The sequence below is a fragment of the Macrosteles quadrilineatus genome, unplaced genomic scaffold (genome assembly GCF_028750875.1).
Source record: "Macrosteles quadrilineatus isolate MER2022 unplaced genomic scaffold, UCM_ALF_1.0 Scaffold_4__1_contigs__length_99947679, whole genome shotgun sequence".
Classification (NCBI taxonomy): domain Eukaryota; kingdom Metazoa; phylum Arthropoda; class Insecta; order Hemiptera; family Cicadellidae; genus Macrosteles; species Macrosteles quadrilineatus.
Window position 1 is genome coordinate 56,420,432 of NW_026542597.1, and position 21,892 is coordinate 56,442,323.

At 33.9% G+C, this 21,892-nt stretch overlaps 1 protein-coding gene across 3 annotated transcripts; it reads left to right on the forward strand.

Moving 5' to 3' along the window:
- Positions 1-130: 130 nt before the first annotated feature.
- Positions 131-20,665, forward strand: LOC128991580 (glutamate receptor ionotropic, kainate 2-like). 3 transcript variants are annotated; one of them, XM_054414592.1, is made up of 18 exons: positions 131-454; positions 3,850-4,002; positions 4,727-4,911; positions 5,753-5,910; positions 6,206-6,347; positions 7,481-7,642; positions 8,415-8,567; positions 9,139-9,360; positions 11,400-11,610; positions 12,157-12,237; positions 12,523-12,658; positions 13,522-13,665; positions 13,778-13,991; positions 15,014-15,169; positions 16,184-16,259; positions 17,853-17,968; positions 18,582-18,728; positions 18,997-20,665. In XM_054414592.1, exons 1-18 carry the CDS (start codon positions 382-384, stop codon positions 19,186-19,188), a joined length of 2,721 nt encoding a protein of 906 aa, XP_054270567.1. In that variant the 5' UTR covers positions 131-381; the 3' UTR covers positions 19,189-20,665. The 3 variants fall into 3 exon arrangements, with proteins under 3 accessions (XP_054270567.1, XP_054270569.1, XP_054270568.1); XM_054414594.1 differs by lacking the exons at positions 131-454; positions 3,850-4,002; positions 4,727-4,911 and adding an exon at positions 4,999-5,063 and having other exon boundaries at positions 18,997-20,664; XM_054414593.1 differs by lacking the exons at positions 131-454; positions 3,850-4,002; positions 4,727-4,911 and adding an exon at positions 5,091-5,215 and having other exon boundaries at positions 18,997-20,664.
- Positions 20,666-21,892: the final 1,227 nt, after the last annotated feature.

The following is a 21,892-nucleotide window of genomic DNA, read 5'->3' on the forward strand; positions in this document are numbered from 1 at the left end:
GGTATTTACATTATAAGCCATTATATTTTCACAAGGCCTTCATCCATCATCAAGTTACTAAAGTAAATAGGGTGAGAGGCAGAAGAAAAGTAGACAAACATTCGTTACTTGGACAGGTTGGCTGTTGAAAATAGCTTGCTTGGGCTGTCATGGCTCGCCAGTGTCTCTCCGACGTCCAAATTTAAACGATTTCGCATCCACAACATTCAACTTTTAGCTAAAATTGTGTATGTTAAGTTCTCAATGCAAGATGAAATAAATTAGGATCTTAAACAGTATGGCTTTTGTCAATAGTATAGTGCAACATTTGTCAAGTATTCTCTTTCAAAAATTAACGTAATGTTTTTCAATTGTGATTTTTAAGTCAGTGTATCTGCCAACATGTGGTTTTTGTTGTTTCTACTTCTTACTTCGGTCGAATCGAGAAATGACCATAAGGAAAACCTTACAATTGGTGAGTAAAAGATAATTCAAATTTTTACGATTAAATTTTACTTTTTTTATGAGATTTGCTTGTTAATATTCATAAAACTTTGCTGTATGATATATTTTATAAATGTAAGATATCTTATTTAACTTTATTATTGTTTAAATTGGTTTGTGACAAACCAAATTTTACACACTTACTAAAAGGAAACATATTTATTGACTCTTGGTTAATTATAACTCATATATATTGTGAAAAAGTTTTTATGTAAAAACTATAATATAAATGAAAAAGGATTAGCTTGTCCTAAACTCGAAAAGAGATCAAATTTATGTTTTAACTTTTTTAAACAAAAGATTTAACAAAAACGTTGGTAAATTCGACAGGACTAAAAACTATAAACACTGGACATATTTTGCAGGGTTTATTACTGTCAGTTATGAACTAACAATCAGCTTTTCTGCTGTATTTTAAAGCTATGACAGTTTTAAAATATTAAAGTAACCAACCACTTACCTCCTTCACCATTTAAGGTTTTCTAATTTGACAGATTTCTCAGTGTACCAATACAACACAGAATTTTTAAGTAATCATCCAAAAAGAACTTTAAGGCAACAACCCTTAGCCATTTGTAACATTATTTTGCTGTTTTAAAAGTAAAAAAAAACATGTTGTTCAACTGTATACTTAATTTTTATAATTTGTTGCATTGTATATTACTTATTCCGCTACTTAAAAAAAAGTATCTGTTATAAAAAATAATTAGTTTTAAACTCGTTGTACAACTAAACCTATACAGTTATAAAATAACCGATTTTTCAATGGGTCTTTGGAAAGCTTTAGATTTGTAGATGGACCCTATAGAGATTTGCATATAATTATAAAAGTGTTTTTTTCTAGGATTTATGGTAAACAATGTTTTTAAAAAACAAGTTTTTCATCACATTTTGTATTTGGAGGCAACTTTTGGCTGCCTTTATTGATTATTTTCACAAAATGCATAATGGTAATTTATAGAAAATGTTATTCTCTTTCAGATTATTAGTACAATACAAACTTTGTACAGCCAAATCAACAGTTTACTGGACCGATTTTATTAACTAATAGTTCAATGGAGAGCTTCATCCGTCTAAATTTGAAAATAATTATTGAAAGTTAAATTTTTTAATGACTTATGAGAGTAATGGGCTTGCCAGTATGCACATCTAAACACATGGAACATGTGCTAATAATTCAACATCTGGTTGTTTATTGTTATTTCCTTGATCCTTATAACATCCTTCCTTGTTATTCCTTGATTTATTTCCTTTTGTTTACATTTTGTTGTTTGCATTTGGATTTGTGGTTAAAGTGTGTTTCTTGTGTTTCGTGAGTGTTTCTACAGTTATCTGCTTAATCTGTAACATTATTAGTGAGTAAAGTGGTGTATGGATTTCATAACCATTATATTTCTAGGGAACATTGTATATATTTAACCACAACAGTTTCTGTTGCTAGTTTTGTTTTTTTTTTAACCTCATGAAATCATTACCGGTAATCATTTAATTTTATCTGATGAGTAGGTCAGCATATTAAAAGATGTTTGCAAAAAATCTGTACTATAAGGTGTTTAAATTTATGTTTAACTTGCTGGTGTTGAGTGATAGCTGATGGAGAAGAGTGGAAGTAGCAGAGTTTCAATAAATAACTCAGCTGACAAGAATATGGCCAAACTGCCATAAACAACTCTAAACTATTTAGACAACTTCTCTACAACAAACAATCTATGCATACTTAGGGTTGGGAAACTACTTTCTTCTAGAAATATTTGATATTTTTTCTCTTAAACTCAATTCATATAAATAATATACATTTTTTGTGAAACTCACTGAAAAGTTTTATCTCATGGAACCGCTAATATTTTTGTTGAAGATTGAATCTCTTTAACAATTTTTTTTGAAATTCCAAACAGTCTGAGTAGCGGTAGCAGATATTTTGAGGTACAAATTTCTGAAACTTTTTACCCCAGGTAAGGTGCAACTTTCATTTTTAACAGTTTTGCAGGAAAAGCTACCGCTTTACTTTGGTTAGATTAAAACTAAACAGTACCTACATTATTCTTATTCTTCTGACTTTAACTGCCTGATAGAATCTCAGTTAATGTTAGAAGTATTTTCTTATGGAAACTGACCAGCCAGTAGGACTTAACTGAAATAACAATTTTTACAAACTTTCACCTCATTAAATAAATTATCTTTGTCCCAATCAAACAAATTTTAAATGCAAATATTAATTTTGCAATGTGGATATTTCATGTACACAAACACAAACCATTCCCTACACTGCATTGTACTTGTGAAAGGAAGTTAACAGCACTCATAAAACTATAATTTATACAAAACCTTCCACAAGTAGGATGTACAATAAGATGTGAGCGTCACAGTTCTATTTTTGCACTCCTTAATTAGGCGGGTCCATTTCGAGGAGGTTGAGTTGCACAATATGTGTCTTCCCAATAGAATTAAACATCAACATCTAAAAAAGTCACTAATTACATTTTGTAACCGGCTCTAGAATATAAGTATTCACAACATAACAACAATCAAACTTATGCACAACTTTATACAATACCTATTACTCAACCAGTATTACATCAACTAAAATATTTTATTTTGATTCCTTTCTCTTTAATTATTTTATATTAAGTTTGGGATGTTTTTATTGTGGGCTATTTTGTCTGACTATCAAAATGGTTTTTTGTGAATGTCAATTTGTGGTTGTTTGATTGTCAAAATTATTTTTGATCTGTGTTGGCTGTGGGAGGAATTGTTGTTTTAAAAATTATTGTTCTTGTTTGATCGAGAAAATAACCATACAAATAATTATTGTTGCTTGATAGTGGAAATTATTGTTACTATATTGAGGAAATATAATCGTTCATAGGTCATTTGTAAGCTTTTAAAACCTGTTATTATTGATTTTTTAGAGAGTTAACAACATGGTAAAACTACTTTCTTCGTAAAACTAGCTTTAAAAAAATATGTGAACAATATATTCTAGTAACTATTTTCTCTGGCTTATTTATCATTGCTTCAAAACAGAAGTAAACATTTGTCAGGATTTACATCAAATGGTTAACATTTATATAGTTTCTATTGGTAAATTCTTACAGTTGCAATAAAGAAGCTTTTTTGAAATTATCAACAAAATTCTGAACAAATTATATTGTGTTTTCAACAATTAATTACTTTAAGAATAATTTTTAAAATAAATAATATGCTAAATATATTTTAATGAACATTTTGGACATTATAAATATTTGAATATCTAACATTTGACTACTCAAAAACATATTTGAAATGTGTATTTCAAATTTCAAAAGTCTGGACTGAATATGGAATCAAATTGGCTTGCACATAAATTAAAGGTGTTGAATTTTTTAGGAGGATTATTTGAAGAGGATGCTGGATTTATGCGTCATGCATTCATATATGCTACAGAATGGATAAACGAAAACCATGTTCTTTCTCAGTTCAATTTGGTACCCGAGGTTCAAGATGTTGATCCGTTTGACAACTATTTAGTGTCCCAACGAGGTAACTATCATCATACCGGTACCTGAATACAATGTTTTCAAGCTGTCTTTTTTTTTAAAGTTTGTATTTAAACTTAAACTTAAAGTGAAAAACTAAATGCCAAGCATTCCATCTGTACATTTTATTTTAGTTCGGAGTGTTTAGGTACTAGAGCTAAATGATGATGATGAAATTGGGTGTGGGCCTTTAATCCTTGAGCTATGTGGGTTTGTCAGATGAATTGATTAAGCAATAATTGAGCATGATAAATTCATTATCATATAATACACGCGTAAAAGGTTCCCAAATAAAAGAAAATACTGTCCAACACATGGAAACAAAAGGTCTGTGCTAAGAAGATGGAGCTAACTTTTGAAACTGATAGAACTCACGTGGTGCATGACATTACAAAATATGTTTCAATGTTTCTAACCAAGGAACTTACATAGTGGCAATATAATGGGTTAGCGGGTGGTGTGGTGAGTAGGAAAGACTGTGAATCATTGGCATTGAATTACTGAGTTTCTGTTACTTCAAGCTCAAATGTATCGTTCAAATCATCATCTAGATCCAATTCATGCAAAGCCTCTGAAGCCCATGGGTATAGTGAAAGTTTTGAATTATTAAAATAAATTTTTGAATTTACCTTGACAGAATAAACTGCCACTTTGGTATGATGCAGTTATTAAAATTGTAATTTATGAATTCTGAATTTTTTTTATTTATTTATAACTTGTTTACATAGTTTGTGAGATGCTGGGAGGAGGTGTCGCTGGAGTGTTTGGACCTCGTTCAGTAGACACCAGTGACCATGTCCAGTCCATCTGTGATGCCATGGAGATACCTCATGTAGAGATGAGATGGGACTCAAGACAACGAAGAGGCTCCTGTCTGGTCAATCTGTTCCCTCACCCTTCTACAATGTCCAAGGTGAGTAGACTTGTGAGGTAGACACCAGTGACCATGTCCAGTCCATCTGTGATGCCATGGAGATACCTCATGTAGAGATGAGATGGGACTCTAGACAACGTAGAGGCTCCTGTCTGGTCAATCTGTTCCCTCACCCTTCTACAATGTCCAAGGTGAGTAGACTTGTGAGGTAGACACCAGTGACCATGTACAGTCCATCTGTGATGCCATGGAGATACCTCATGTGGAGATGAGATGGGACTCTAGACAACGTAGAGGCTCATGTCTGGTCAATCTGTTCCCTCACCCTTCTACAATGTCCAAGGTGAGTAGACTTGTGAGGTAGACACCAGTGACCATGTCCAGTCCATCTGTGATGCCATGGAGATACCTCTTGTGGAGATGAGATGGTACTCCATACATTACTTTTTACCTTTAGGGATCTTTACAATCTATTTGATGATAAAAGTACAGGTTTGTTTTCTCATAAAGTAGTTTATACTTTTCTACAGGAATTTAAAATGAAAATGTTATCTTCAAAGTTAATTTCTGCCAGTTTGGTCATTTAAAATACATAGCTTGACAGAAGCTAAAGTGGCATACAAAGATTTTCCAACCACCTCAACTCAAAATAGCTATAGCCATACATAAGTTTAAACCGAGACTCTGTATAAGGTGTTCATATTGTTTTAGCATTTTTTAAATTGCTAAATAGGTGATTTCATAACTTTTAGAAATACCTAAAAAGTGATGACTTTATAAACATTAAGGAATAAATTATTTCACTTTAATATCTTAATAAAATTTTTAACAATAAAGGTGTCTATTTATAAACATTTTATGATAAATCTTATTCTTGTAGGTGTTTGTAGATTTAGTGAAAATGTACGAGTGGGAGAGTTTCGTGGTTATTTATGAGGACAACGATGGACTTATCAGACTTAACGGTCTTCTGACATATTACGACTACAAAGGCTATCCTGTCACTGTAAGACAACTGGATGAAGGAGGGAATTATAGGTAAACAATAGATATTTAATAATTAATTGTATGGCTTAATACACTTTTTGTTCACCATTTTGTCCCTACAATATATTGTCTGCATCTATCTTGAAAAAAAGGAATGATTTTCACACTTCTGTTGATAGGAAACATTTTTCTGTGCTTGATGGAGAATATTTTTATGTTGATAAACTGTTGAAGCTCATTGCTGAATTACTTTATCTCTTTTTGTGTTTAACAGTATCACCAATAGTCACAATTTGTTGAGTGCCATAGAAAATAGTATAGTCCACTTTTACACTGATTTTTGTAGGCCTACAATGAGAAGAATCAAGAACACAAATCAGAAAAACATTGTGTTGGACTGTTCTGCCAATATTCTATACGATGTACTTCTACATGCTCAACAAGTTGGGTTGATGGGGGTTGAGTACAGCTACATCATTACTTCTCTGGTGAGTAAAACATAGCACTTTGGTTGTAAAGCATGACTACTCATTTGCTGACTGGCGTAAATTGAATAGTTTTTTTACATTTTGTTTTTATTTTTTTACTCATCTTTACAAACACAAAGATTTACCCACAAAACTGTTATTTGTCCATTAAATTTACCACAAACACACTTGCTATCACAGTAACCCTAACATTTTGTTTATTTATTTTAGCTCTTTGTTCAGAAAGTTGTTTTCTAAATAGAATAGTCTGACAAGGAGCCATGTTGTCACCTGCTTCTTAACACGTACCTGCAAGAATCCCTTTGGCGGAGGGTCGGAAATGTGATGCAGCCTCGGCGCACCAGTGAATCAGCAAACCCAACAGGCATAAAAATATTTCAGTTTTGACAGCGCCAAAACAGCGGCGATGATGGTGCTGAGATACACCAGGAGTGGGGGTAGTTTACTGAAAAACTCACAGATAGCATTACTGCCTGGATCTGTAACCAGTATCTTTGTAATGTGGCTCGAAGAAAAAAATCCCCAAAAACTGGAAAAAGCGTTGCCAGACGGTATTTTACAGGAAATTTACTACCAACCTAAACCCAACATACACCAAATTAAAGTAGGACCAGCACAACATTCTGACATAGTTTAGTTGATCACCGATAAATGCGGAGGTTTCCCAAGACCAACTTGTATAACACTGCACCATGACTTCGACCAGAGTTGTACGCACGCTGTGCCAGTACAGTGTGACTCCAATCGAAGTCGTCAGCAGCAAACGTGTTAAACAGTCTGGGTTGTTCTCTCTTGGGTGCTCTGGTAGGTTGTTGAAGTACTATAATTTTAAAGATTATCTTCTACATTGCACTGGCAATCTCATCACCTCTATCAGGTGTTTTATCTTTATCAATATCTCCCAAAGGTTTATATTGTTTTGTTACACAATGGCAATGCATCCATTGTCCTTTTGATACAAATAACAAATGCAATTAGGAAATGTTTTCATTTTGATTGTGAAGCCATCAAAAGCCATACAATAGTAACTGTAAAACCCATATATCAATTTTACATTACTTTCAACTTTATAAGTACCGTACCTATTGTATCATGAGACATGAATGTATAAAACTATTGTGTCTGTTCACTAGGATTTCCAGACAATTGATTTGGAACCTTTCATGCATGCTGGAACCAACATCACTGGCATTCGCTTCTTTGATCCAGAAAGTGAAGAAGTTCAAGAAATGATGGCGTTTTGGAGGAGCAAAGAGAAAGAACATGGCTATGAAATCACCAATGAAGTTTTGCTGGTAATCAACATTATGTCGAGTGTTAATTTTACAATAAGTTCTATCATAGAATAAATAAACAAGGTAACTAATAAGCTGATCCAAATATTGATACAGCATTAAGCTCATATTCTGTAGGGGAGCGAGCTGGTGTAGTGGTTAGAGCTCGGGACTTCAGTCCCTGAGGTCCCAGGTTCGATCCCCGCCAAGTCACCAATGGATTTTATCAAAGTGATAATGCCGCAACCCCTAGGTCTAGCCTGAAGTAATGTGAAAAACAATCCCAGGCTCGTGCCTAGCGTAAAAAAAAGCTCATATTCTGTAGGAACCAGAGTACACAGTACATTCTAGAACAAATTGAAACCTAGTATTTTTTAGGCAAGGAAAAGGGGTTATTTCATTAAAGGTATTCACAACCCATAGTAGTTACTGTGAAATTGTGTTTTAAACAGAAATATAATTGCAAAAAATATTGATATTATAGATTAACAAAAACATTTTACAAAGTGTGTCTAATCCGTTTAACAGACTACTTTCAACCATAATTTGCGTTTTAAAACTACTTCTTCTGTAAGAAGTAAACCATTTTATTTAGTTGTATTTATCAGTGGTGGTTCCAAGGGAGGGCTACCAATACCCAATTGGACCTTCAAAAAATAAATGCTAACATATGTTTTGTGCTTAAAAAAAGGTTTTTGGATACAGTTCTAAATGTTTCCAAGCCCCCCTCCCTCACCATGTGACAAGGTCTTAGAACCGCCAATGGGTACTATAATATTATTTTCACTTGTAGGCAGAGACAGCTCTTATCCACGATGCAGTCTTGTTGTACACCAAAGCGATCGATCAGCTGCTGAAAAGCTTAGAGATTCAACCGAGACCTCTCAGCTGTGACAACAACCACAACTGGGAACACGGCTACAGTATCATCAACTACATGAAAGTTGTGAGTATTGTGTTGTTCTGCAAAGTTTAAGTTTACTATGATAGCATAAATTTTCAAAATTGACAATGGGATTATCCTTCCAACTGACTTAAATATTGGAAATATTTTTTGTAAAGGAGCCAAATTTGTGTGGTGTTCCAATTAATCTTCTGCAGATTCTTAAGGTAAAAGTAAGTAAACAAGAATTTACAGTTGATTTTTCATTCTTGCATTCCAAATTTTAGAAGAGAATCCAAAGTAAGGTACTTTAACAATATTTCATCAAACTACTGTCAATCTCAGGCAAAATATTATATTGGTACAGTACTGTAGTAAATTTATCGTGTATCATAATTTAAATATGTTTGGTAGTTATTTGTTTGCAACCTATAGTTGGAGAGGTTAACACAATCCCAATTAAAATTTTTAATGAAATCAGCTAAAGGTTTAGCATGAAAATTTGACTCATAAATTAGTAAAATACAAATTCAATAATTTTATATAAGTGACATTCCCAATTAACAAATGAATGAGGTGTGGATTCTATAGAAACTCTATAAATGGTTACTAATGTTTTTCTTGGTGTTCTTAGACTGAAATCACTGGCATGACGGGGCTCATCAAATTTGACCATGAAGGGTTCAGAACAGATTTCAAACTTGATATCATTGAGTTGACAACTGAAGGTATAATGAAGAAGGGAACATGGAACACTACAGAAGGAGTCAATTTTACGCAATCCTTTGATACTGAAAGTGAAGAGAATGCTAAAAAAGATCTTCGAAACGTCACTTTTGTCGTTATGATCTCAATGGTAAGATGTAGATAAGTATTTTTTAACCACACACATATTTTTATATTAGTAGGTGATATGTCATTTTTGTTATTTTTTGTATGTAGGCTGATATTTGGTCCAACTTGTATGTTGACAGATAAAAGAGAAATATTTTTTTTTTTGTGGTGCATTGGTGCCTTTAGGAATAGCCATAACATTTATCCACTTAATCAAGAGCAAACACTTTGTTTACTTACTTTTAAGCTGAATACGTGAGTTTAAAATGCAGTAAGATTGCGTTGCTTTGCTACTGACTATGATCAGCTGGTTTTTAGCTAGAGCAATTTATTAAAGAACAATCTATATAATTAATACGCTACATGAAAATTTGTCGGTTGAACTCCTCCGCCATTTATTAACCGATTTTATCCATTGACGTCTCATTGGAAAGAGCGTGTCACGTAGATTCGCAAACTGGCCTTACATTTTTTTAAAGTTCCTTGGGCTCTGCCCCAGTGGCTTTGAAAGTTCCTATGTTATCCTTATGGAGAACTTAATTGTTTACATTTTGATCAGCTGTATAATTTAATTGCTGTTATTTTTTTTTTAATTCAATGAAACGCATTGAGTACATTTATTTACCATTTGAGTTTGTGTAAACACAACCCCCAAGATGGATCGTGTTAGTATGGTTGTATCTTAAATTTGTGTATTTATCGTTGTTTTGTGTCGCTATGATGGATCGTGTTAGCATGATTGTAACTTACATTTGTGGATTTATCGTTGTTTTGTGTAGCGATAATTTGTGTATTTGTTCTTTCTTTCTTTTAAATGCCTCCGACGCGACGACAACGAAACATAGACAGGAGGCGTAACCGTGGTAACGACCGCAACTACAGAACAGTGGCCCTAGGCTTAACTCATCACAGTCAGCACCTGACCCTGGAAAATCTCAACTATTAGGTTACAAATGTGCCATAACACTACCCCCCAAAACGACTTTTCGTTCTCAATTGGCCCTCTATCAATGACCTGTGTTGCCTGTACAGCGAGGCATTTTGAGAAGGATGAAACCGGCCGGAATGCTTTAGGTTTATCAATTACGAAGATAAACATGGTCTGAGTTACACACCAGTAATCTTTGGGTTGTCTTTTTTAAACTCATTGTAAATATGACTGTTATTCGTTTTGAAATAACTCCTGTAATACTTTGCAATTGCTCGAATTCGAGCAACATGTACACTAGTGAAATGATCAATACAAGAAGGTCAACTGGGCCGACTTTCAAAATGTCAAAGCTCTGTTGCATTTTCATATGAATTGGCAATCTATTAATTTATTACCAAGCAAGCACTAGCTGTAACCCTTCAGAAACCCAGCTATATACAGTAACATATTTGCAATGTAGTTTGTTCCAATGGTCAAGTATGGGTTTTAAATAGATAAGACGGGCCATCACCCCAAACCAAAAAATACAACCACTTTAAGTTATTTCCTGAAAGAGTCTTGATTCCCAAAATTTATAATAAACATAATTGTTAACTAGGAGTAGACCTCTACAATGCTCGATTTATCACTAGGCCGGGCCTAGGGCTGCAAGTGTATTGAACAACAACTTTTTTTAGAACAAAAATGGAATTTTAATTTTCAAAATTTAATAGTTTGTCACAATCCTGGTTGACAATGATGTGATGTGGTTGCTGGAGATATTCTAGATTTGGCCATGATGGTGGATGGTGATAATGTCCATAATGTCCCCATTATCGTGGGAAAATTTTTAAAATTTCACAACAATCGCAGTAAGCTCCACTAAAGCTCGGGTTTAATTTGACCTAGTACCGCAAGTACCCTAAATAGCCCTATCTGAGAATGGTGTGATGGGACCTCATGCAATTTGATGGAATTTCCACTGAAGTCAATAGTTATAGTTACAGAAATTTGTACTTTTTATAAACTATTTGTTTACAATCCTCTGGTCAACTGTAGTATGATACCAGTTCTTTGCAATCCGTATCCTTCAACCCAAGTTTTATCTATGTCTTTAATATTACTGCTGCTTACAAAATTTACCTGAACAGGTTGATCCTCATGCCATGCTGAAGGAGACTACCACAAAGCTGGACGGCAATGACAAGTACGAGGGGATGGGTATCGACGTGATTCACGAACTGTCTCTGATGAACGGCTTCAACTACACCTTCCGGGAACAGGAAGATGGAAGCAGCGGGAACCCGGATAAAGTCACTGGCAAGTGGAATGGGATGCTGGGAAAAGTCATAAATAAAGCAAGTATATTTCAGCATTTCTTATTTTCTTAGAGCAAAAAAAGTGTTAGGCCTATATCATATTTACTATTTCAAAAGTAAACATTTTATTTTTTTTCTGATACCTACAACTACAACCCACATAATTTTCTTTTTACATTTAAATTTCCAAATTGTTTAAGTTATTCCTAAAAATATAATTGCACAGTTTAATAGTAATTACAGCAGCTTGTATTGAATTAAAACACCATGATTCATGAACTGTCCCTGAGAAACAGCTTCAACTAAATTGTACAGAAGGAATGTAGGAATCCTATGTACATAGGAATCCTAATATGCTTTTATAAAAACTCTCTTAGAAGAATAAATATACATTGTTTAGAATACTGTTTTCAAAAAAATATTATCTAGATAGGCAGAGCAAATAATCGAATCAAGAAATAGTGAAAAAAATACTTCTCCTGACAGAAAGTTTTTAAGCATTTATTTATTCTACGATTTATATATGTGTGTAAAAACTAACATTCTCTCAAGTTTATCAAACATTACAATAATTGTGTGGTTCAGGAAGCTGACCTTGCTATAGCTGACATCACTATTACCAGACAAAGAGAAAAGGATGCAGATTTCACAATGCCTTACATGAACTTAGGTAAGAGATTCAAATAATTCAATCTTGTTGTTAGTTTTTTTTTTTATATAGATTTAATGTAAAACTTTATCTGCTAATACCCTGAAAAGTCTTGTAAATTTTCATAGGCAAGTGCCCTCTGAAGACCTGACTTGATCTTGACTGGACTGACTAGAAAGATGGCAACGATGGGCAAAACCAAACAATGTAAAAACTATCTATCCATAGGAAAATTAATTTTGTAATCCCTAAAATATAATGTTATTTATTGTACATTATTTTATTGCCATTTTCCTCATTTTCCAGGCATCAGCATTCTCTACAAGAAACCCCAGAAGTCTCCCAGTCTATTCTCCTTCATGTCTCCATTCAGTACTGCAGTTTGGCAATCCCTGATAGCTGCCTACGTTGGAGTGTCTCTGCTCATGTATATCATCGCCAGGTACATGTTATTAATCTATATTATTATAAAATTGAGGTGATATCTGTCTGTCAGTCTGCGCGGCTGCTAAAATACTAAACCGATACGCCAAAATTAAGCACAAAGATGGTCCACATATCTAGGAACGTCATAGGTCAATTCACTTCCCTAAGTTCTTCTCGGGATATGCCCCTTGGATGTCCAAGGTATTGAGGTCAAGTTTCCAAATGTAAATATTTAATTAGTTCCATGGAAGCATGGGAAAATTCACAATCTTTGTTTACCTTTGTGTTGACATTGCAATGTAAACAATCAGAACTTTGACAAAATCAGACTGCTGATCCAAACAAATAAAATAAAATATCTTACACAAATATGTGGTAGGTTTATTTATTCTTAAACTTTGTCAGATTATTTATTCTAAAACTATGTCATTGATTATGGAAATGAAGAAAGATTCTATAACCGTAAAATATGATCATTATGTTATTGATATATTTTAATGTAAACAGTAGTACAGTTATAATGTAGGTCATACTTTTTGTATACATTTGGTGGCTTTTTATTCATAAATTTGAACCACTTAACTAGTGTTTGGATTGGGCGGTATAGTATGTCTTCCTGTTGCAAAGCAAGGGTACAGCAGCTAGTTCCAAATATTTTGGGACATTTTCACAGAATTAGTTCGTAACCATGAAAGAATTGTTTTCAACTACTTATAAAACAACTAAAAACAGTAAAAACATAATTTTCATCATTTATATATTTTGTTTTTGTATACGTTTATAACATGCAAATGTATTTTATTGTGTATCTCAACTATGTTTTTGTCCCTAAAAATTACTATAAACTCAGCAAATGTAACATATAATGTAATTTCCCAGGATAAGTCCCAAGGAGTGGACCAACCCATATCCTTGCATCGATGACTCTGAAGTTCAAGAGTTGGAGAATCAATTCAGCCTGAACAACTCCTTCTGGTTTGTGACTGGCTCCATAATGCAGCAAGGATCTGAACTGGCCCCTATGTGAGTTATACTTCAGGGAAAGATATTGGACTAACAAGTCATAAAGTCATCTCCAGTATTTTTTGTATTTGATTTTTGCTATTTAGATCCTTGAACTTTCCAATTGTTCCAGTTCAGTATCCACTCGCATGCTGGCGTCTGTGTGGTGGTTCTTCACTCTCATCATCGTCTCCTCCTACACAGCCAATCTGGCCGCCTTCCTCACAGTAGAGCAGAATGAAGAGATATTCCGCAATGTAGAGGAGCTGGCCAATCAGAAGCCTAATGCTCCTGTGTTTGTCAAGTATGGTGCCAAGGCTGGTGGTGCAACTGAGGGGTTCTTCAAAGTAAGATACTTCAATTACTTAAATTTCTAATTGTAACAGTATACACATTTTCAAGTTTTAACCATTGCAATGTGTTAGAGGTAATTTTACAATTTAATTTACTTTATATCCTACAATTCAAACATGTTTTAAGTCGAAGGAGCTGATTTAGTTTCCGAGGGACTACTCTTAAGCATGTATAATTATGTTACAGCTAAGGATACATGAAGTAGACTTCCCATTTTAATGTGAAATAATAAACCTATTAGGAGATTTTTAGCCTCACGGTAGTGCATTAATGTTGACAAATTGTTTTTCATTATTTCATGGAACGTTTTTCTGTTACGGATTTATCTACTTATTCTGCTAAAGTTAGTGATATACAAATAATAAATGGTGTACATGAGAACATTTTGGCTTTAAATATGTCATAAAAGATATTACTAGTAAGTGCTTAAGTTTTTTGCGGAAAATTTATAATGATGATAAGTCTTGAGTGTGACATACGATGAATAATCATTTTTATAAAAAACCCTCAATAGATATTTCAATATAAGTTTGCCAAAAGACTGTTTACTGATTAACATAAATCATATGTTTTAATTGATTTTTTTAAAAAAAGATAATAGTTCTGATATAGCGTCTCGTATTCCTGGTCAGAAACCAATGAAAACCTCCCCACTCTTTCGCAGAAGTGGTTCTCATCGGTTCTGACCAGGAACCTGAGATGCTAGTATAGTTCAGAGTGTTGTTGATTAATGAAAGAAATAAAGAAGATGGTTTTTTTTTTAACAGTTTGTCAATTCTAAAGTTTAATATTAAGTAATCGTCTGAGGTATCAAATTAAATGAATCACGTTTATTGACGATTTGAAGTATAAGGGAGGATGATTTACCTATGGTAGTACCAGAATAAACAGACAACATGGTACTTATTCACTCTATTGTAGCCTAGTATTTAAAGTTGTAAAATTATTTATTTGCAATATCAAAAACACATTATTGAAATCACATTGTTGTTGTCAACTATTTGTAATGTGACAGTCTTCGAACCACTCGACATATCAGACCATGTGGCAGTACATGCAGGACAACTATGAAGATGTGATGACAAAAAGCAACAAGGAGGGAGTAGACCGAGTGCTCAGCGACACTGAGGAGTACGCCTTCCTCATGGAGTCTGCGTCCATAGACTACGAGGTGATTCTAGAAAATTTTACAGCATATTTTTTTTAGTTTTTACGGTGAATCCTACACTCTAGGTATGAAGAATGGTTGCTAAAATTCATAACTCTGATTCAGATCACCAAAGGGGGAAATGCACTGTGACTTGCAAGATTTTTTCTTCACTGGCTTGTAGCTCCATGAGCTTCTTGTTCATCCCCATGTTCCAACAAATTAACTAGCTGGTGGGATCTATGTGAGGTGTACCCTCAATATCTAGTTTGTAGCTGCCAAAAAACTACCTCTTTTTGGGGGTCATCATCACTTTTTACCTTTTTAACAAAATCCAAATTGTCTTAAGAGTCTTCATCACCCCGCGTTTTGGGGATATGACCTTGGGGGAACGTGTTGAGGACGGGCGGGTAGCGCGAGGTCATTATGCGCGGCATTCTGAAAACATCGTAAGCACACGACTACTAAATCAACACGTCGCTGATTCATCTGCCGCCTGAGCCAAGTTTTGTAAAAGGCTAGTAGCAAAGTAGCCTCCGACAAAACATGTAAATTTTGATGTTCTTGAAATTTTGTATCATTGTAGTTTCAACTACAATGATACAAAATTTCAAGAACATCAAAATTACAACTCTCAACAATATAAGCTCTCTCTATTCATAGTTGTATTAGAGCTCTTTTACCTCAAAAGGTTGAAAATGAAAAAAATAATTAGTTTTATCAGTGTCTAAAAGTGACTCAATTTACGTTACTTTAAGATTTTTTTGTACATATATTATTGATTTTCTTGGATATATCATGTATTAGGGCCCTAGAACCAACATTAATCTGTAAAGGAAAAAAGTTTTGACATTATATCTTCACACATTCCACCCGGAGCGAGGGACGTCCAAGGCATGTTTTTATTGTTTTCGCAGGGGCGAAGTAGACTCTTAACTAATTCTAAGTCTTAGTAAGGAACGATTCCTACAGTTCATTCATCAACTAAGGAGAAAGTATAGAGATTTGTGGTGTTCATGAGTTCTTAATACTTTTCAGGTGCAAAGGAAATGCCAACTGAGACAGGTTGGAAACCCCCTGGATAATAAAGGATATGGGATTGCAATGCACAAAGGTATGTTTAATAGTAACAGTAAAGTTATATTCAATATTTTTCCTGTACATGAATGTAATATTTTGATGCATGCTATTGAATTTAAACTCATTTTGCTTGGTTTAACCCTTTTTAAGTCCCAAAACTTGACATAAGTAACATCATGAGTAACTTAAGACAACCTTTACTTCCAACCTGTTTAAACAAACACAGTTCAACAGCTGACAACAAACTGTGCTTGACATTAAATTGCTGCTGACTAGAATACAGCAATTTAGGATTGTATCGTTCATTAAAGATTAGAACTACTACACTAGGGCTATATGTAAACCAGTAACAATGTTAGTGTGGTGTAGATTGATGGTTCAAATCTTTTCATGGCTAGAGGCCAGATCTAGAGGCTGGAACTCATTAACAGTTAACCTCTCTGAGAGCTGAGTAATTAATAAATTAATTAATTCTATATCAACGCCCAGTGGCGTAAATAACAACCCCACAAACCACAGCAGTGCGGGGGACACCGAGGTCCGATTGTCCGCTCACCGCAATCACGGGAAAAGATAATGTTGTTTTCGTGACCGCGAGAGACAAAGATAACTTCTGCAAGACCAAAGAAGATATTCATGACTTTGCCGCATTGATGACGTTGTTTCCGTGACTGGGAGACACGAAGATGAACTAAAGACCAAAGAAGATTATATGTCTACAAGACCACCGATGATGTAAAAGATGTTGCCACAATCACCGAAAAAAATTATGAATGACCGCGGGAGACGATGATCATGTCTACATGGACGTAGGAGATATTTAAGATTTGGCCGCGATCACAGAACACGATAATGATTTTTCCATGACCAAGGGATGCTAACATAACATGTCCGCAAGATTGTTTTGGATTTTGTAGCAATTACGGCTTTTGCTGAGATAAACAAAAAAAAAAACATAAGGGGTGATTTTTGGTTGGGGGGACACCATACACATGTTCTGCAGAAGGGGGGGGGGGGTCAATGTCTACCCTGTCACTGAATCTACCCTGAGTTAAAACACAGGTCCATTCTTTCCGAGGACAGGAACATCAAAAATACACAAACAATAATTAAGTTTACAGCGTTGTGGGCTATGGAAACTCCATGGAGTTCATATGGAAATCTAAAATTTACTTCTAATAAGTGAAAACATTATATAACAATACAGAATTGTATTAAGAATTAACTAAAACCATAGACAAATAGAATAAATATAGACTGTCAAAGGAAGGTTCCACCATGTGCCTCTTGAGCATGCTCGTTGTTCGATTCGCTATCGTTGTGGGCTCCTTGCCACAGACAATGGAATAAACCATTAAAGTATTATATTGTCTGTGTCCTTGCCGTATGCTACCAGTGTGCACAGTAACTACACGGCACTCCTAGCGGTGGACGCCAGAATATATGCTAACCGCAGTAAAATCACAGAAAATCAACCGTCTATATTTATATATTTTGTCTATATTTGTTCTGTCGGTCTGTATTTATTCAATTTGTTCATGCTAACACTTACAAATCAAAACTTGGTAAGAGCTTATCAATCTTGGCCACAGCTGTTTAAATGTTGTTCAGCTGTCAGTTTTTTCAGGAGCTTGGTACAGAAACATTCTCAGCAGTAGTGTCATAAAACTCCAGGAAAAAGGTAAACTCACTCAGCTGTACAAGAAATGGTGGAAGGAGAAGAGAGGAGGAGGCGCCTGTGACGTGAGTTTATTTACTTATTCTTACATAGAGAAAGCTATCTTGTTTTAGTTGCTGGACACTTTTGTACTGAAACTTCTCTCATGAGAAAAAATGTATTTTCTATTATATCATTGGATGGATCAGAAAAATATCTTTTACATACTTTTACATGAAATTGTAGACAATATACATAAGCATATGATTCTTATTTGAAATGAAAAATTTTGTTTTAAGCAAAACTTAGTCAAACAACCCTGAATCGATGCACTGACTACTGATGTTTTGATTCATGATTACATGAATAACACACTCTGTCATGTTTTTTTTTTTTTATATATATACATTGGCCCACTTAAAACCCTCTGGGGCGGAGCCCTTTTGACGGATCTGCACCAAACTTCACACAAACCATCTTCGAAAGATGCTTAATAATGCCTGAGAGTTTCATTACAATCTGTCGAGCCGTTTGGGAGTCCATAACGTATATACATATATAGTTCCTCTTGCATAGATATATCTCGAGTAATGTAATCATGGGTCCAAGACAATCACTACAATTAGGCCTACAGAATGCAACCATGTAGCATGTAAAAAATATTAAGCCAGCTGATGTTGTATGATGTTGTCCGAGTAGAGTGATGGAGGAGGCGGTGGTGAAGCCGAGGAGTTGGATCTGGACAACGTTGGTGGAGTGTTTTTAGTATTGGTGTTCGGCACCGCCTTTGCTGCCTTGGTTGCATTTGCGGAGTTGGTATATGAGGTCTACAACAAGGAGGACAAGGTATTATAGATTTATTTATTTTATTTGGCTAATCTAAAACAAATTTAATAATTAATCTTAGCTTAAAAACAAAATACTTACAAATTATGTGCTCAATTAACCGCATTCGAAATGTTAAATTAGTGATTAATTTGCAATATGTACTATACTTAGTGTCTTTCCGTTGAATAGTATTATTTAAGTCTGTCAAAAACCTTATAGTTTTACCTGGAAATAATTTTCATTTCACTACAACAGTCACACAACTAAAATGTGGATTATTTTCCAGGAATCTTTTGGACAGGAATTGAAAAAGGAGTTAAAGTTCATCCTCTGCTCAAAAGACACGGTAAAACAACTCAAATCATCTGAAGAGGAAAATAACTCAACTGACGAGATTGTGGTTGACAATTTAGACACTGAGAGAAAATCAAAAACCCCTAATGGTCTACGAAACCGAGGATCTGAGGAGTCCTTATAGTGCTCTTAGTAAATCAGGAGATAGCAAATCAAATGTTTATTCAAGTTAAACTTCAATACAAATAATTTTGGCAATTTCATACAATTGATACTCAAATTAAACCTATTCTTCTACGGTAAAATTTAAATGCTACATTTTAAGAATATACAAGGCTGACCGAAAAATAAGGTCATAATCAAAATCTCTTCACAGCCAAAAGGACTAGGTCAATGAAATCTGAAACCGATGACATGTTCCTTACTTCATCCACTGCTATCCTAGCAGGTTCCTATCCCCATAGGACTTTTGGTCCGGTCATAGTATTCGATAATGTTGTGATAGGAAATTGGCGCTCTTCTGCCAACAATAAATCTTGTGATTAGGTTTCTGTAGGAAGGTGAACAAGGCAATCTCTGTTGATTACTGTTGTGAGTTCATGGATTTGGTACTGACTTAGAAAATGTGCATAAGTGGCTTAGAAAATTTGAAGAGGGCCATGCACATTTGCTCAATGGGACATGTTTATATTTATGTTTATGTTTGCAGCATGTTTATAATTTTCCACCAGTGATTGAATTTTAGGAAACTCTGCTTTCTTATCTGAATTTTGCTCAAAGGCTGACAGTAGACCTTAATAGTCTTATAAATAGAGATGTCCTCTATCAGTTCAAAAATCCCTTTTGTTCAGTCACGCCATAATCATAATTCAAATGTCCTCTAACTTTGGTCACTGCTGAAACAAGACAAATGAATGACAGCAGTTGGCCTACACCATGAAAAAACATTTTGTGCAAATATTAAAGACTACTTCTAAACTCTCATCACCCCTTGCCCCTTGCATACATTTTATACCCCCCACCAGCAAGAATAGTTAAGCAAGTGAAGTAAGGAACATAACGTTGGCCTTAGCTTGATTAGCTGCGACAAGAGCATGATGAAGACCTTAATTTATGGAAAACCCTCGTTTTCTGATCAGCTTTTTTTTAGATCTTACAAGGTCAGAATTTTGCTTATGCTTGTAGTCTATACAAATTTCAAACGATTAATTCAATTTTAGTTAATTAACTATCTGTCTTCAAACCTCTATACAGCGAAGTGTGGTGACAAATGGTAGAGAACATGTTAAACTATAATTGGTAAAATAGTTAAAAATATATACATTGTCATTGTGGTATCATGTCGACTTAAAACTACGTTTCCAGTTTAGAATTTATTGCCCAAATATTAAAACAACTCACTGAATGATAAGTTTTCTTCATTTTGTAGCAAGATATTAAAGATGAACTTGCACTATTATTCAAACCTTATGCAACATGTTGTTTTTTAGTTTTATTTATGATAAGCAATTTATTATTTCATAGGATTTTAAATAATATATGAAAATTCAGAATATTGTTCTTTATATCTACCTTGCTATGTAAAAACTCTTAACAAATTTTTAATTTTATTGTGAACTCTTTCAAAAAATATTGGTTATTAGTACACCTTTATGATTTGTAGACTTAAGTATTTTGAAAACCTAAGTAGAAGTGCTCAGTATTATTAATATTTTAGGTCCTTTACTTATCTAGTTACTGTATGACTAATATGAACCTAATTTTTGCAGTTCTAATTTCTTACCTTATATAAAATAAAAGATAAATGCATTTATGTGAAATATTAATTTTATTTCCCATATCCAAAGTTAAAGATTCTACATTTATATCAAAAAAATTAAATTGAGAATTAAGGTTTGATTTCATGGTTTAAGCAAAAAAGGTCTTATTGTTTGTGCTGATAATTATTGAAAACACTTAACAAATGTGTGTAAGTCTTTTACAGTGTTTTTTTTTTTTTTTTTTTAGCTTATAATAGATTATTTTGATTAAAACAAAACCTAGACCAAAAGTACTGTCCTGTTGAAAAATTTAATTTGGTTTTAATTCTCCTAGTTGGGGAATGACAAAATTCTCCAACATATAAATGTAAACATTTCCAGTGATAGATAGTGTTTTTCTTGAAAGAAAATGGCCAATTGGCAATCACCCTGTTGATCTTGATAACAATGGGGGTTCTCAGTTCCCCATATCCTAACCATTTACTTATTAACTTTCCCAGATAAGTGAAAAGTATCTCTGTCTGAAAAAGAAATTCTCTTTACATAATTATTATTTTGAGCCAAACAGTCTTGCAGAGTCAAAGAAAAATCTTTTCAGAAAATCAGGTCGTTTGGGGTAATCTTTTGTAAAATTTTAATTTTGTAAGAATTTTAGGATTTTGTGTACGGTAGAGTGTTTTATTTTCAAATCACGTGCCACACATCATGATTTTGTTTTGACTTTTTATAAAAATGTTTGTTGAACACGAACATTTCGTAGCATATTTTCATCGCTGACACTGTTGTTGTCTTTAACTTCCGGTACACAACGCATTTGTTGTAGCCTACCTAATAAAAAAATCCAAGATCATGGATTCAAATGTTTGAGGATTTTATATTGTGAATGTTTAGTCACATGTCGGTTTCCCAAGTGACCGTTTTTGTGATCACCGATCATCTGTTTTAGTTGGAAAGTTCCAACAGAGAGTAATAATTGTGATTATTCAAAATAAAAAGATAGAGACTCAGAAGTTGCTCTGAGAAATAACAACTACTAACAAGCTAAGCAATAAAAGTCAATTTTATTTACCTATATAATTTTATTTATTAGTCTCAACGTTGCTCCATCCATATCCTTATATATCCCCT